General features: G+C 42.5%; 2 protein-coding genes across 5 annotated transcripts in view; one reads left to right on the top strand and one right to left on the bottom strand.

Annotated features, from left to right (window-relative positions):
- Window positions 1–18,362, top strand: part of SPRING1 (SREBF pathway regulator in golgi 1) — a 465,726-nt gene that overhangs the window by 201,996 nt on the left and 245,368 nt on the right. The window lies entirely within an intron of this gene.
- FBXW8 (F-box and WD repeat domain containing 8) overlaps window positions 1–18,362 on the bottom strand; it is a 114,002-nt gene that overhangs the window by 50,067 nt on the left and 45,573 nt on the right. For all 3 annotated transcript variants that reach the window (XR_007717645.1, XM_050747992.1, XM_050747993.1), the window contains exon 5: window positions 15,531–15,688. Coding sequence is in view for 2 of the 3 variants with exons in the window: in XM_050747992.1 (XP_050603949.1) it covers window positions 15,531–15,688 (158 nt within the window). In the remaining variant the exon portion in view is untranslated. The remainder of the gene's footprint in view (window positions 1–15,530; window positions 15,689–18,362) is intronic.

Below are 18,362 nucleotides of genomic sequence, written 5' to 3'. Positions count from 1 at the left end.
CAGTAGGCCAAGGTAAAAGAAGAGAAATAGTCTCGGCAAACACAAAGGGAGGTTCTACTTGGTTTCTTAGCAGTGGCATAAGCAGCAAGCCTTTTTTTTTTTTTTTTTTTTTTTTTTGCCATTCCCTGCACCAGGCATCATCCTGAAGGCCGGAGTGTATAGCCCCCGTTTTGCCCCTAGAGAAACAGAAAGAGCAAGTGTTTTTCTTCCTTCCTGACCAAACCTCAGTAGCTGGATAAAAGATGATTAATTCTGAGGAGTGCTGGGATCGCAACAACACTGTTTCACTCATAACAAACAGGAAAAGGATGCAGACAAAAGAAGAAACTGGGTCTCTTGAAACATCCGGAAGACAAGTGAGGGCCACTGGCCTAATAAAGGAGAAGGGGCAGGGCCTGGCAGTCCCACCTGCTCCCTGGGCTCAGGACCCTCCACCTTGACAAGCAGCAGCCAGGCTGAAGGAACTGTGAGCTCAGCCTAGACTAGGAACAGCCATTAACGATGACATGAGTAACGATGGCCAGTCTTTCGAGGAGACATAAAGCCTGCTCAGCAGCTGTGGATGGGCACCCATGCCAGTTTGCAGCAGGCCCCTCCCACCTCCCTAAGGAGGCCAGCCAGAGTGTGGTAATGAAACTGCACATAGTGGAAATGGGATCTAAATGAGTTTAAACTGATTTATGTTAGCTTTTGTAAAGATTACTCGATATCTGGAAAGTGCTACCACTGTGAAATAATGTCGACAATCCTTAAGACCTCCGTCTAATGGTACTTGCACAGGATATTTATATTCTTCGTCATGGGAACAAGGACCATAATGGATACCATTTTTGTTTTATTAGGGATGCATATTTAAATTAATCTGCTATTTGCCTAAACAATTAGCTGCTTCTGTTTGTGTGCACAAAGCCAAAATTGCAATTAAGCTTCCATCAAAAAGATAAGTCCCAACTAAAACTGTCCCGGTGGAGTCGTAAGAGCTCAGGGCAGAACTTTCCAAAATTACTTTTTAGCATAATGGTAATTATGTTAATTGCCTGAAAGGTAAATAACTGCTGAACTGGTTTTGGAAAAAAACACAATTGGTATACTCCTCCCTCCCCTTTGATCTTTTCCATGCACCACAAAATTTAAAACACGTTAACAGTTTTGAAGGCCATAGACTAGTTCCTTCTGGAACTACAGAGCTGGTCTTGTGGTCTTTAGTGGTTTCTTGATTAGAAATTATTTCAGCCACGAGCTCCCATCCTCTTGAGCTTGCACAATAAACACCTGAAGCTTGGTGTCAACTTCATGATCGTTAAATAGACAGGATCAATTAACTGTGTTCAGAGATACTGAATGAAGTTGACTCTTTATAGACAGCTGGCAATCTCAGTTTCCACCATGTAAATAGGCACTTGCCTATCAGAAATTAAGCAGGAGTCAGAAGAAATTCTGCAACAAAGGAAAAGGCATTTTGACAAAAATTTTAAATATATCCACAGCACTTACTTAACACGTACCTCTTTGTTCATTAAATCCACACATCGCCACTCTGAAATCAGGCCAGAGACATAAAGCTAGCACAAAGTCGGACAGGACAAAAGAAGTTTTTGCTCTTCATGGAAGAGGTGCCGGTGGGAGATTAGTATCAGTGTAGACAAGGGTCACAAAGAACAGCTAAACCACAAGGGTCATGACAAAGGAAAAGCTGAAGTTTCTTGTTACTGCAGCTACTGTGGCATGCCATCCTGCATTCCCGCTGACCACAGCTCTGCAGCTCTGTTGCCTAAAGCAGACAATAAACAGAAAACATTCTGGAAGCTGCATTTTAGATTGACAAGTTTAAAAGAATCTGAATAGGCTTGTGGAGGTGGCAACTGGTTAGGGCATAAACAAAGCAGCGAGATCACCAAAGTAGAAACTGAGTCAAGAGAAGAGGAAGTAAGACTGAATATATTTAGTAGCTCTCAAATTCAAAGCAGAAAGAACACTTGAAAAAGAAGAATGAAAAATGATGAGACAGCAGACTGAAAAGGAGGCACATAGTGTATGTTAAGACTATGGCAATGTGACTAGATAGAAGAATTTCCAGTTAGCATCAAAGGAAAAACAGATTGATGGAGAAGGCAAAGAATGAGGACCAGCTTCTACAAGGGAAAGTTTGAGAGGGCAGGTAACGTGAAAGAGACATCACATCACTGTGTGCGCAGACTCAGACTGAGGCCAATTTTCTCTATAACCAACATAACATGATAGAGACTCTATCTGGAAGAGATCAGCAGACACTGGTAGTAGTAGATGCCTCTAGGGAGGGGAGTGGGGAATCAGTGGACTGGGTGGTAATAGATTTTTAAAAAATTGATCACTGTTGAAGCTGAGTGATGGGTATATGGGGGTGCATCATGCTATTCATTCCATTTTTGTATATTTTGAATTTTTCACAATAAAAGAATTTTTTAAGAATAACAATTTGAAAGGCTATCACTAACAAAAGTAAAAATACCTTAATCTGTGTTTTACAAACGTTTTCAACAGCCACACTACAGACTAAGTGTCTTCTCAGATCTACGGTGAAAATTCCAGTGATGATATTTTGCAGCCTTTAGAAATCTCATTCCAAATCCTCAAAAAAAAATTTAAATTATACTATCAATTAATTCCCTTTCAAGGAAAGTAATAAATGGCTCAAATAAAAAGCAGGGAAAAAAGTTTACATAAAGATTTAGATTATGGTGAAACTACAGTCGGTTCTGAGTTACTTAACGCCAAATAAGAATCAGAAGACAGAAACCACAGACAGTCTAACATCTCACTTGGGCCTTCAGATGCCAATGCAAATCTCCCCAACATATAGATGGTTTTGCCACAAGGCCCCTGATGTCTGGGATGGGGCTCTTGGGTCTCCCTCTCCCCCATGCCCACAGAGTGGATCACGTGTATCACAACAGCCCAATAAAGACAGAGACTCACATGGCCACCTGCCTTCCAGACCAGTGCTCTTCAGATTTTTTGATTACCTCCTGAAATGATTTTGAAAAACAAGGCCTTCTTTTCCCATTTTATATATGAAACCGATAAAATTTTTTTTTGTCATAAGTTGTAAGTAGTGGCAAAAACATAACTTCTGGCATGTTTGTAAATGTTGATATTTTAAAATAAAATGGCTACACTATTCTTTAAAAAGTATTCTTTGGGAGGCTGGGCGGGGGTAGATCACTTGAGGCTAGGAGTTTGAGACCAGCCTGGCCAACATGGTGAAACGCCATCTCTAATAAAAATACCAAACAAACAAAAAAAAATTAGCCGGTTTGGTGGTTGGTGCATGCCTGTAATCCCAGCTACTCAGGAGGTTGAGGCAGGAGAATCGATTGAACCTGGGAGGCAGAGGTTGCAGCGAGCTGAGATTTTACCACTACACTCCAGGCTGGGCAAGAGAGTGAGACTCTGTTTTGGAAAAAAAAAAAAAAAAGGATCCTTTGGAAACAAAATACCAAAGACTAGATACTCATCATCATACATTTTTTTTTTTTTTTAAGAAAAGGGGAGGTTGCAGGGAATAGCTCGAAGACAAACAGCAAGATATAGAAAAAAGAAATGCTGAGGATCCCTGATTATATAACCACCACCAAAACAACACAGGGGTACCATCTAATCTCAGGCCTCCAAGTCAGTCAGACAGCAGAAAAGGGGCAAGCACATTCTTTCCTAAGGAATCATGTAACATTGTTTTTAAATGGCATTAAATTGCTATGGGAAAAATCCAATCTTATTTAATACTGTAATTTGATGTCTTTTTTGATTTTGAAATAATTTCAGACTTACAAAAATGTTATAAAAATTATGCAAACAGTTCCAGTATAGCTTCATCCAGCTTTCCCAAATGTTAACCTATTACATAACCATAGCAGAATGATGGAAGCCAGGAAATTAACACTGATGCAACATATTTAATCTACAGATTTTATTTGCATTTCACCTGTCCTCTTAGCAGCATATTTTTTCTGGTCCAGGATCCAATCCAGAATTCCACATAGCATTTAGCTGCCATATCTCCTTCATTGACTCCAATCTGGGGCAATTACTCAATCATTCCTTGTCCTTCATGACCCTGACACTTTTTGAAAAGTACTGCTCATTTATTTTGTAGGCCTCTCAATTGTCTGCTGTTTCCTCATGTTTAAAATCAGAAGGAGTGTTGTGCCTTTCCAGTGTATTATGTATCAGGAGGTACATAATATCAAAGTTTCATTACTGGTCATGTTAACTATCATCACTTGGTTAAGGTGGTATCCGCCAGTTTTCTCTACTGTGAAGTTACCATTTTTCTCTTACGGAGTGATGATTTCACACCATGGAAATGTCCTGTTACTCACTGCCGTCATCTGAATGCTGTGTCCCCCCACCACCATTTCAGTGTTAAAATCCTAACCCCCTAAGTGATGGTACCAGGAAATGAGGCCTTTGGGATGTGATGAGGTCATGAGGACAGAGCCTGAGAGCTCCTTTGCCCCTTTCACCATGTGAAAGAAGGCACCGCTTGGGAGGAAGGGCTCTCGCCAGACGTAGAATCTGCCAGTGACCTGACCTTGGACTTCCCAGCCTCCAGAACTGTCAGAAATACACTTCTGTTGTTTATAAGTCACCCAGTTTATAGTGTTTTGTTATAACAGCCCAAACGGAGACATTCATCACATTGATTTTAACATCCACTGGTGATTCTTGCCTACAACAATTATGATTATGGTGCATGCCAAATGGTGGCTTTCTATTTTCATCATCCCTTCCCATATAGCAATTGAAATACTACTGTAAGGAAGAGCTGTCTCTTCTCCTTTATTTATTCAATTATTTGTTGATACCAATATATGGACTCATGGGTATTTATCCATAGGTTATAATCCATTACTATCATCATGTTTTGTTGTTCAAGTTGTCCTTCCTTTAGCTCTCAGGAGCTCCAATTTAGTTCCACTGTCCTACAGATGCCCTACTCTCATCTTTTTATTTATTATCAACATCCTTACTTTCGGGTCCCATAAAATGTTCCAGATTCATCTTGTATTTATCTGCCCTAGCCCTTGTTCTTTTTATAGAAGAACATTTAGAAATCAAAATCTGGGCACTAGCTGTGCTTAATGTTACCAGGGTAGCACAATATATTCTTTTTCTTGGAGGCAGGTGTCACTCTGTCACCCAAGCTGGAGTGCAATGGCATGGTCATGGCTCACTAGAGCCTTGACCTCCCAGGCTCAAGTGATCCTTCTGCCTCAGCCATGCTTCATTTTTATTGGATGACAGACATAGTGAATTTTACATTGCTGGTTGCTAGCTTTTGTTGTATTCTACAAAATAGTATGGAAGTTTACTCTGATGCAAAATTAAGACACTCAGAATTGGCTGGATCCTTTTGAGGCCTGCTTTCCAACTTTTTTGTTAGGGGATACTGAGCGGCTTTTAGTCTAGGGCTGACTTAGCCCCATTACTAAAACATGGCACCCTTCTGAGGATTCCACTCAACAACCCATGAATTATGAGGTCTTTCTACTCTCGGGAAGTACAAACTATTCTTAGCCTCATGTGAGCTCCAAGAATTGTTGTGCCTTCTCCTTTCAGGTAGTTCTTTCCCTGGTTCAGGTATTTCCTCTTACACATGTGCAGAGTAGGACTCAGCCAAAGACTCAAGGGAATCCTCAGCCAATCTCTGGGGTTCTCCCTCTGGGAGCTCCCTCTTCTCCAACACTCTGGCCCACAACTTCTATCCACCTTGGCTTCCCTGAGCCCTCACTGGGGCCTCCTCAAGTCAGGGAGGCCACCAGACTCTGTTTAGGTCCCCACTCCCTGTCTGGAGTTGTTTCCGGCTGGCGAGCTGGTGTAACTGTGGGCCCACCATGTTTGTTCTCCTCCAAGAGATCACAGGTGTGGCTACTTATTTTCCAATGTCTAGAAACCATGGTTTAATATATTTTGTCCAGTTTTCTAGTTAAGGCAAAAAGATAAATCCAGTTCCTGTTACTTCATCTTTCTCAAGAACATGTTATTTTTTATCTTTTTATTTTGAAACTTCCAAAATTACAGAAAAGCTGCAAGAACTTCTATACACTCACTGTCAGATCCCATTGCCAATTGTCCCAGTAACATTCTTTGTAGAAAAACGACCCAAGCCAGGATGACACACTGCACTCGGTTGTCATGTCTCTCTTCTCTTTCTACCTGGAATAGTTCTTAAGACCTTCCCTGAGTTTCATAATCTTGACAGTGCTAAAGAGGACAGGCTAGTCATTTTGTGGAATGTCCCTCAATTTGGGCTTGTGCGGTATTTTGTCTTGATTAGATGGGGCTGTGCACTTTTGGCTGGAATAATATCACAGAAGTGATTCTATGTTTTTCTCACTGCATCCTGTCACGTGGCACAGGATATCAATTCTATCGTTACTGATGATGTTAAATTTGACCACTTTATTAAGATGGTACCTGTTAGATTTCTTGACTGCAGAGTTACCTTTTTCTCCCTTTTAATTAGTAAGTGTTTTGTGGGGAGATTTTTTGAGACCATGTAAGACCCCATCCCTCATCCCATTCTTACACTCTGGTTTTAGCCTCAATTGATTTTTTTTTTTTTGTCTGAATCAGTTATTACCATGATGGTTGCCAATTTGTAATTTTCTAATCCCATCACGCTTTCTGCATTTATTAGTTGACATTCTACTGTAAGGAAATTTTTCTCTCCTCTCTTTTTATTTATTGATCTGTTAATTTTTATCACGGTATACTCATATATTCCTATTTTATTCAATGGGTTGTAACCTGTTGTTATCAACATTGATTTTGATACTCCAGTTGTCCCAGATTTGGCCAGTGGGAACATCTTCAAGCTCACTTATGTGTCCTTGTGACATGTCATCATCATTCTTCAAGCACTTCTTCACTTCAGTGCAATCAGATGGTCCAGGCTTACTGTGTGATTTTACTGCCCCATCCCTGGAGTCCACCATTTCTCCAAGCATCCCTGGTTCCTTTTAGTAGAAAGTTATATTTTCAAGAGCTGGACACGAGTTGTCCTCACTGCTACTGGACTGTTGCTGCTCTTACACCTTCTCGGCAAACAAAGCCAGGACACACATAACCGTATATACGTACAACATACATGTACATCTCTGTTTACTTCTCTGTCTATATTTAACACCATAAATTCCACACTGATGCCTCCTATTCCAATCCAGCCCCACAGGATTCATTCTGGCCATCCCCTTTCCATACCTGAGCCTTCCTTCTCCAAGCATGAGAGAACTGGCTCCCATGAGCCTTAACATACTTACCTGCTCAGTCTCCCTGTATGCTGCCAAGCTCCCAGCCCACTGCCTCGCTCAGCTTCCCTCTCACACTGTCCCTGGCCCCCAGACCACCTTTCTACTCCACTTGAGCCCGTTTAATGGCTTTTTGAATGAAAAGGCAAGCAAGCAGATGCATTTTGCTTTTCAAACAAAAATATATTCATTCCACAAATATACTCACTTCTAGTTTGATCAAGCCCTGGGGTTCAGAATGAAATAAACACCACAACCAAAACTGCACGCAGTGAAAGGGAAGTTACATTCTCTCACTTCAAATTCTATTTATCTTCCTCGAGAACGCAAATAAATTCATCCTCAGTTGTCATTAGGTACACTTAAGAACTTGGGCAATTTATTTCTGAAGTCTAAACTAGCTCCCAAAAGCTACCTTGTGCTACTATTGCTTCTTTCAGTTTGTAACTCAACTGTAATAAAATAGAACAGCTACTGTGAATTTATGCATCTGAGTGTCTATTATTAAAAATCAGTTTTCACTAAAACCACCTCCAAAAAACCAAAAGAGTAATACTAAATCTTAACAATTTAATGTGCCACATTTTTCTACAGGAGAAAAATACTTCAAATTACTTTCACTAGTAACTTCAAAAATGCAGATATCCCAGAAATTGGTCATCCATTAGTCTGTGCCTACTAGCATACTACGGTGCCTTTCCAGTGTTTCTTAACTTTAAGGGCTTGTAGATCCCTAAAAATTAACTGTGGACACCCCTTGGTGTGAAAAACAATTCATGACAAGGTCAATACGGGCATGCAGGTGGTCACTTGGTACCAACAGCCTCAAACACAAAGGGTAAATTCCAGTACTGAGATCCCACAGCACAGTTCAGTCATGGGGTCAAAAGATCTAGTTTATTTTTATTTTTTAAGATTACTATAAAAACAAAAATACAGATTTAAAAAAATTTCTACAGATCTCATAGCTCTCACCCAAAATCCAATCTGTGGACTCTCATGTGAGGCCCACTGCCCCATTATTCATATAGAACACAGACTCTACCCAGAGCATGTATCATTTCAAGCTCCTGTCACTGAGGAATAGAAAAAGCTTTCAAAGAGCATTTGTATTCAACAACCTAGTCCAGCCCCTAATACAGTCTCTATGGCCTGTCTGTGAAACAAACCCTAACATCCTAGATGTGCCAGGTGGAGGCCAACTTAAAGTTCAATGCCCTAAGAAGGATTCCTTAAACACCGAAACCCCTCAGTTCAGATTTCTGCCTTTGTTTTTGTTTGTTTGTTTGTTTGTTTTTTGACTGAGTCTTGCTCTGTTGCTCAGGCTGAAATGCAGCAGAGCAATCATGGCTCACTGCAGCCTCAACTTCCAGGGGTCAAGTGATCCTCCCAACTCAGTCTGCCAAGTAGCTGGGACCACAGGTGCACCCCACCATGCCCAGCTAGTTCATTTTTTGTAGAGACAGAGGCTCACTATGTTGCCCAGGCTGGTCTCAACTCCTGGGCTCAACAGATCCTCCCACAGCACTGGGATTACAAGCCTGATCCACCACACGTAGCCTAAATGTTTTAATTCCCTTCTGAATGTTTAAAATGTGAGCATTCCTAGTGTTAAAAAAAAGTTTACGTTTATAAACATACCCTATCTTTTACAAGGAATATACATGGTGTGTTTTTTTGTTTTTTGTTAGAAAATTGTCTCATTCTGTTTTGTTTGCAAAGTGTCCGAATATGAAGACTGGACCTAAAGGGTGAGTAGGCAAAGGTACCAGGCAAGAACTGATTATTGAAACTTTTAGGACAAGACTGACTGGAAAAGAAAGGCCTTGAAAAAAATCAAGTTCTCCACAATCCAGTCAATTGCCTTAGCCTTCTCCCAAGCAATGCTTTAACATGTTAAGAATCCACTTCTAAAACTTCAATGTTGGGGGCAGGGGGGTAGTTGTATACTGCATTCAAAGGCCATGCCATCACATCCAAATGTCATCATCAACATACAAACAAAAGATACAAGCAAAACGACTGAAGAACTATTTTTTACTAAAAATAAAATCTTAATAAAACTTTAGAAGCACCTAGTCTCCACAGTCATCTAACTAAAACATGGTCCTACTGCTCACCGCTAAAAAGCAGCTTGGAGAGAACCGCCCCCCCCCCCCCACCCCGTCCATTGTTGATATGTCAGTAAATGAGAAATCATAGTCACCTCAGCCCCAGACAGCCACAGTCCCGGGCAGCCACAGTCCCGGGCAGCCACAGTCCCGGGCAGCCACAGTCCCAGACAGCCACAGTCCCGGGCAGCCACAGTGCCGGGCAGCCACAGTCCTGGGCAGCCACAGTGCCGGGCAGCCACAGTCCCGGGCAGCCACAGTGCCGGACAATGGAGCATGTGTGTGTTCAGACAATTGCACTGGGAGCACTGCGGAGGTGGATAAGCCACTTTGCTGTGCTTGATGGCACCGTATAAAGAGGACTGCTGGCTGTCCCATCCAGGCTTCCTCATGCTAATATGCACCAGATCGCATCTCTCCTCTCTCCACTGAGGGGGACAAATAAAAACTTCTTTGCACCTAACAAGTGTGTAATCTCATTTCTCACCAAAGAGTGAGCTTTCAAGACAAACTCTGTGACCAGGGAGTGGGTTTCGAGCACACTGCCATTCCCTAATGCTGTGGCATGAGGCCAAAGGCAGGCAAGCACGGAGCAGATGGAGTCCTGGCAAGGTCTCCGCCGTCCCTGCATTAGCAGCATCTGCTCATTACTCAGAACCTTCGCCTGCTTTATCTAATGCTCCAGGAAAAGCATTTTGATTTGATTCATTTCGGTATGGTAACGTGCAACACAATTAGTGGTAAAATCAAACTGGAGGATGGCCAGTGCTGACAATCGGAAACAAGGCAGAAGAAATATGAGGCCAGTGGGTTGGAATTCAAAAAATCACAACTGTGGATCACCTTGCCAAATCTCTACACCCCAGGTGCGTGTACAGTGTTCCTACGGGGCAAAGAGGCTAAAAGGGATGCAGGGATGACTCCCTTTCCCCAAAGCAGGTTCCATCTCCCCCTCTGGATACGATTCCCTCCACTGAGAATGTGCGTGTAGACCAGCAAGGGCGTTTCAATGGCTACAGAGCCTCACTTTGGCACAATCAGAGAACTGAAGTTCATTAACTCATTTTATTATCTTATTCTTCTTTTCCATGTCACAAATTTTAGACAGCAGACCCCACAAGGTAAATTTCCTTTTTTGTCATGTTCCTGCCTAAGAAGTGCCAGTTAGCTGCTCCTGGAAAGAAGCAATATAAAAATGTGGGTTTGATTATTTGAATCTGTCTTTGCCCAGAAGGAGCTATTCATGAATATATTGGTGTAAATACCATAGTGTCAACCTATTAAACTGAAGGGGGACCAAAGATGACACCACCTGAGGTCTGCGGAAAAGAATAGAACTTGTTGTTTATCACAGAAACAGTAACAACCCGAATCAGACCAATAAAACAAGCTCAGCATGAGAGAGGAGCAGGGAAACACAAGGGCTCTAAAAAAGCAAGAGCCCTTAATACCAAAATGAACTTGAAACGAATCAAAGATTTCAATGGAAACACTGCAGCCTTGGAAGCACTATAGATTTTACCCAGGCATTGAGTAATCATCTTCCCAACCATGACGTGAAACCCCAAAGGACGAGACTGACAAGCTTGATGTAAATGTAAGCTGCCAGACAGACCAACTGAAACAGAGCACAAAGTTCAGAAACAGACCCAGATACAAAGTGAATTTCATAGCTAAAAGCTTATAAAGGCAGTGCCTCAAACCAGTTAGGTAGAAATGGGCTATGCTGGAAAAAAGATGTACTTGGAACCATACTGCATACTAATCCAAGACGAAGTTGTCAAGATAAAAATATAAAAAATAAGCCATGACAGTAACAGAAGAAAAAGAAAGAACTACAAGTAGCAGGTACACATTTTTTTCTTAAATTTAACCTTTCTCACACTAAGAGAAATGTAAGTTAAAACTACACTTGATGACCATTTCTTCTCAAACTGATGAATACCCAAAAGCTGGAAACATACTTTGTTGGCAAAACTGTGAGGAAACGGGCATGCTCTCATGGCTTGCTGGTGAGAGCATAAAATAGTAAAACTCCATTTGCATTTACCCTGTAACCCAGAAAACAATCCTCCTTGCGCTTGCGTGAAAGGTCATCTTTACAAGGTTTTTCACTACACCACTGTAATGGCAAACACAACACAACTGTCCTCCAATAAACCAAAGTGCTTATACACAATGGAATTACCATTCAGGCGTGCAAACGGGGTACTCTCTACACAGACATGGACTGCCTTTTAAGATATGCTATTTAGAGAAAAAAGTCAAGGTGTGGAATCATATAAATAGTATGCTGTCTTTTGTTTTTTGAAAAGGGGACAATAAGAATATACACACTCATATTTGCTTGTACTTGTAATACTAAAATACAAGGATATATAAGAAAGTAAAAAATATGATTACTTATGAATGGAGCAGACAAAAGTGGGTGGCAGCATGATTTCTCAATACATAACTTTATATTATTTTGATCTTTGAACCCTAAAAATGTAGTAATCAAAAACATTAAATTACAAAATAAAACCCACTCACTTATAGATTAAAAAATTAAAATCGTTCACACACACCAAGTACTTTCTAGAAAACAAGTCCATTAAAGAATAAATCACAGGCCAGGCGCAGTGGCTCATGCCTGTAATCCCAACACTTTGTGGAGGCCAAGGCAGGCAGATCACTTGAGGTCAGGAGTTCAAGACCAGCCTAACCAACACGGTGAAAGCTCGTCTCTACTAAAAATATAAAAATTAGCTGGGCGTGGTGGCAGGCGCCTGTAATCCCAGCTACTCGGGAGGCTGAGGGCCGGAGAACGCCTGAACCCAGGAGACAGAGGTTGCAGTGAGTCGAGATTGCACCACTGCACTCCAGTCTGGATAACAAAGCCAGACTCTGTCTCAAAACAAACAAAAAAGAATAAATGACATACTGAAAAAATATCGGAAATACATAACGCAAAGGATTATTTCCCAAGCTTTCTTTTCAGTCAGAAAAGATGACAACCTAAAGGCAAAATGAAGAAAGACAGGAACAAACTATTTGCAGAGGAAGAAATAGAAACAGCTAACAACACACAAAGAAAAGATGTCCACATGTGATTAAAGAAAGGCAAACAAAAACGATAAAATGCCATTTTCACCTGTCAGTCTCACATACTTTTGGTGAGTCTAAAAACTGGTGAAACCTTTTTGGTTGGCAATTTGGCAATAGTTATCAAAGCCTAAAGCAGCCATAGCCTCCGACCTAGCAATCACTGCACCTCACCCCACGGCCACCCTTGGACAAGTCCATCTTGGCGCTCGTTCAAGCATATTGCTTGCAGCACTGTTTTCAGTAACAAAAATGAACAATTCAAATGTGCATCAATGAGGGTCCTAATAAATGATGGTACAGCCACATAATGCAGTACTACACAGGCATTAAAAAGAATAAAGTTTACCATGTGTGAATACAGAAGACCACCAAGATGTGCCATTAAGTTATTTAAAAAAAAAAAAAAAAGTGTATAAAAGTATATACAGCAGGACTCCTCCATGAGTAAAATGTGAGAGGGCCTGGAAATGGGACAGGGAGGAATACCTCGACTTCTTTTTGCATACTTTTTCTTTGTCATTTTATATACATTTTTGCTCTGTTTGAATTCTAACTATGACTTAAAAAAAAAAAAAGAATATAAAATATATTTTGGCAATCAATTGCTAAGCATTTACCAAAGAAAGTAGATTACTAGCCTGGCCAACATGGTGAAACCCTGTCTCTAGTAAAAATACAAAAATTAGTTGGTTGTTGTGGTGGGCACCTGCAATCCCAGCTACTCGGGAGGCTGAGGGGAGAATCGCTTGAACCCAGGAGGCAGAGGTTGCAGTGAGCCGAGATGGTGCCATTGCACTCCAGCCTGGGTGGCAGAGCAAAACCCTGTCTCAAAAAAAAAAAAAAAAAGTAGATTCTTTACCATGCCTACGTTGTTTTCCCAAGATTTCTGTGCCACAATAGGGGATGAGGGAAATGAAGACAATTCTAACAACATAAAACCAGCAGCAGCACCCCTGCACATGACCTCAAGCTGTATTTTCAAGCTCACGAGATGTGAGACATGGGCTGCAAATCCATTGGGCGCACATTTCTACAAGAGTCTTTATGTCCAGGATTCCATAAGCAGCATGACCACCGCAGCACGGCCCTGGAGACACAATCACAGTTCTGGATTCGCTGCTGACTTCACCTACCTAGCTGAAGTGGGTTTTTGCACCTCCGTTTCCCCATCTGTAGAAGAGTATGTGTGTGCACATTCGTGTGTGTGAATGGTAGGAGATGGCTATTAGATGATCCTAAAACTGTATGATTCTTTTTTTTTTTTTTTTTTTTTTGAGACGGAGTCTCGCTCTGTCGCCGGGGCTGGAGCGCAGTGGCCGGATCTCAGCTCACTGCAAGCTCCGCCTCCCGGGTTTACGCCATTCTCCTGCCTCAGCCTCCTGTGTAGCTGGGACTACAGGCGCCCGCCACCTCGCCCGGCTAGTTTTTTGTATTTTTTTAGTAGAGACGGGGTTTCACCGTGTTCGCCAGGATGGTCTCGATCTCCTGACCTCGTGATCCGCCCGTCTCGGCCTCCCAAAGTGCTGGGATTACAGGCTTGAGCCACCGCGCCCGGCCACTAAAACTGTATGATTCTAACTTAAAAGGATTGCAATCTTTGCATAGGTATTTTGGAAAAAAAACTCATTGATAATTTGGAAAGTAGCAAACATGTTTAAGCTGTTCTTATGGTATCTATCCAGGGTCTCAATAAATATATGAAATATTAATTACACCACAGAAATAGCTTAGCTGAATTTCTATAGGCTGAAAAGGAAATCCATCAATAGTGTCTACTAACATCAAACCAACATCACATTGCTAAAGTAATTATATAAAATATAAAAATATTTTCAAGACCAGGCGCAGTGGCTTATGCCTATAATGCTAGCACTTTGGGAGGCTGAAGCAGGTGGACAGTTTGAGCTCAGGAGTTCAAGACCAGTCTGGGCAACTTGGTGAAACTCCATCTCTAAAAAAAAAATACAAAAAATTAGCTGGGAATGGTGGCATGTGCCTGTAGTCCCAACTACTCAGGAGGCTGAGGTGGGAGGATCGCTGGATCCCGGGAGGTCAAGGATGCAGTGAGCTGAGATAGTGCCACTGCACTCTAGCCAGGGCAAAAAAGTGAGACCCTGTCTCAAATATATATATAGGTATATATATGTAAGATCTCAGCCCTAATTTTTATTTTTAAACAGCACATGGGTATAAAATTCCCCATTAGCTATTTTAGTTTTGTCCCTCTGAGCCAACTGCTAATGTCACAACGACTCTGAAGATTTGCAGTGGTGCCATGACATGAACACTTAACATTCTGAAATATGTTGTGGTCCCAACTTTTGGGCAAGTGGGGTCATGAAGCTTGTGGAGATTCAACACTTCACAATATAACAGAGGATAGGAGCATGAGAGGTGGGCATACTGGATATCATGGCCATTGAAATGACCATGACAGCTATACACTGTCAAGAGTTTCTTTACATAGGTAAAGCTAACTTTAGACTATTCCCACCTAGTTCCAAAAATCCATAGTTGTTCATGTTCAAAAAGAATTCTACCAATGTCAAAGAGAAAACATATTATTATCAATTATCTTGTATAGTATATTAAGTGCCAGGAAAAGGTAGGCACTGACTTTTATTCTTCTGTATCCATATTTGTCAATAGATGATCTATGTCTATCCCCTTTTTGCTATTCCCTTTGGGCTGAGCAGAGGCTAAAGGAAAAGTAGGCCAAGTATATTTAATATTTTACATCAAACAAGTTATTTGCTCAAGATGCTTTGGCCAGCCCTGTGTCTGGCACTAGCGCCCAGCCTGACAGTTCCAGTAGGAATTAAACACCCGTTTTAATGGGTGCTGTGTTCCAATGCCTCCTAATGCATTGACGGTTGTTGGCCAACTTCTTCACATAAAGGCAAAAGTGAGTGTGTGTGTGTGAACATGTGTGTGTGCCCACGTGTACGTATGGAGGGATTACAGGGGGGAGCCGGCCACAGCTGCTTAATTTTTGTAAAGCTTTTTTTTTTCCTTAATAGGGAGGAGGGTTGTGGTTACTTACCATCCTCATAAGCTGCTACTGCCAGCGAGCTGTTTATCCTCACAAAGGAGACATTTGGCTGCATTCCAGGCTCGTCCTCCTCGTCCTCGGATTCCAGGAAGGGGGCTACGTAGTCCCAGGTGCGGGTGTCCCACACTCTCACGTCCCCTGATGTATATCTGGAAGAGAATGACACACTTGGTTCCAAAAAGGGATTGAAGAGCAGGGCTATGGTGGGGAAAATGCATAGAGCCTTACAACAACAGACAAGTAAGAATCGGGTGGTGTGGAGCCACTCCTGCGGCACTGTTTAGATGAGTGACTCCAACAGGAGAAAATGTCAACTAGATGACAGAAGGCTGTGAACACGCTTCACATTCTCACAGCACAATGGTGACAATCTCAAATGAGAAAACAATAATAAGACATGGGTAGCAAGATCTCCTTGGTTTTCCTTTTACACTATTACAACAATCTGCTCCTACAAGCTCTCCCACTGCAGGGATCACTCGCAGAAATTTGTATAAGCCACACTATTTAGCCACAAACACACACACTCGCTCATACGAAAGACAGAGATGCTGCAGGGATACTCAGAACTAATGGTCTTACGGGCACAGGCTTTCTAATACCTCATCCATGCATCAGATTTGACTGATTAAAGTCCCTAAAGACTAATTGATTTGCTGAAACAATTAAATCTTGCCTTTAGCAGCCAGACAATGCTGCCTGCTCATGAAAAGCTCTTGCTGAATGCACGACACTCCCTGGTTTTGCCCACTTAGAAAACAGAAGTACTCACTCTCTCCTATGGCTAGTGCCACTCCAACAAATGACTCCTTCCATCAAAGCCAGGGCCAGGCTGAACCTACTCAGACACGAGGCCCCCAGGATGATAGAATGGCCAGATAATAAAGTGGGGTGCTGCCCGTCACCAAGGTATTTAAGCTATGTTGCCTATGTCTGCTGCGGAGGGTTTTATTCCACTTGCAAAGCAATTGAGTGTTATGGGGGAAAAGGGGTGAGAAATGCCTTTAAGGGCCTCATGATAGAACCACACAATCACAAAGATAGGCCAAGGATTTAAGGGGTTTCACAGTCTTCCTGAGGCCCTAGCCATAGTTCCTGCAGGGTTTCTTTGGCAAGTTGATGCGATAACCTCTGAGATTCACTGAGTCACTGAAATCTATGATGTGACACATTAGTGAAGTAGCTATAGAAGATCAACCTGGAATTTCTTGGTTTTCGTTTTCTTTTGTTTGTTTTTTTGAGACAGGGTCTCACTCTGTCACCCAGGCTAGAGTGCAGTGGCACAATTTCGGCTCACTGCAAGACCTCTGTCTTTCAGGTTCAAGCAATTCTTCTGCTTCAGCCTCCCGAGTAGCTGGGATTACAGGCATGCACCACCATGTCCGGCCAGTTTGTTTTTTCAGTCTTCAGTAGAGATGGGGCTTTGCCCCCAGCTGGTCTGAAACTCTTGGCCTCAAGTGATCCACCCACCTTGGCCTCCAAAAGTGCTGGGATTACAGGTGTGAGCCACCACAACTGGCCTCAGGTGGAATTTCTTATAGAGAAGTACTGTGATTCAGGAGTGCTTTGTTTACTAGTAGTACTGCACCCAAATTCTTAATCTACAGTAAATACATATACTGCACAGTCCAAAGGCCATTCTGTCACCCCAATTCCTTGGTTGGAGAACTTGGCTGTCTACCTGCAGCGTGGCACCCAGAGAGTGCACATGTAGGATAAAGAGCCAAACGGGAGAGACATGCTTTCTGAACCTGGCCTGCTGTGCCTCTGGGTTGACCACTGATCCTCCAGTAAGCAGAAACACAAGATGAATGTCCTTAAGCCCAGCAAAGTGCAAGCAAGGGCAGATACTGAGATCACCCCAGCCAAAGCATGGCCACTGGCCCCCAGGCTCTCCAGGCAGCGGTCAGCTCACCCTTCTGAATGAGGAACCCTACACCAGAACACATACCATGGACCTCACTGCCCTCAAAATACCGGGCTCAGTGTGATACCCTGAGAACAACTCAGGCCATTCGCTGGAGTAAGGCCACTTGCTTAGCTACAGACACACAACAGATGAGACATGTTTGAACGTCTAGACTGTGGGACTAGATTCCTATGGTTAAATTCTATGTAACAGGAACCAGCCAATTCAGGAAAGATAAGAAGGATGGCAACGCCTTTTGGAAATACAGAGATGGTAAGTGAAAGATAAAGGGAATTCAGATCAGAAAAGTAAGGCACGTTGAGAAAAAGAAGTACATAAACTAGGAAACTGTATTTCCTTCCTACCAGTCTCTGTCCTTCTGCTTCCTGCTAACCATGTGTCACACCACACCAGCAGTCTGCACACTGTTTTCAGTGGTGCCCCCACAGGGGACACAGTGGGGAGGCAAGGGTGGAGAGGAAAGACGGTTTAGGTGGCCTCAGCTCCAGCCTCCCAGCTCCCTGAACACAGAGTACTGAGCCAAAATGACAGCAAAACAACAAAGCTTGGAAAAAAGTGCTTTAGCTGCTGAACCAGACAATAGTGAGCTGTGAAACAGAAACTGTTGAGCCCGCTCCTTACTCAGGGAAAGAGGAGAGAAGGAGGGCAGGAACCCCACAGATAGCAGCACTCTATTCATATCTGAGGGGCTCCTGGGCAAGCATTTCTCCCAGAGAGGAGGTTGGTCCACTCACACTGTGACTCCACACGTCTAAAATCAAATGCTTCAGCTCATGGCCAAACTAGCCGGTGTCTGAATTCCTTATTTTTATCAATGGGATCATCAGTCCCAGGTCACTGGTACGGAAGGAGAGGGGCCCCTTCAACATCGCTGTAGCCCACTACCCACACCA

This window comes from Macaca thibetana, chromosome 11, assembly GCF_024542745.1.
Source record: "Macaca thibetana thibetana isolate TM-01 chromosome 11, ASM2454274v1, whole genome shotgun sequence".
NCBI lineage: Eukaryota > Metazoa > Chordata > Mammalia > Primates > Cercopithecidae > Macaca > Macaca thibetana.
This window is presented reverse-complemented; position numbering and strand designations above follow the sequence as displayed.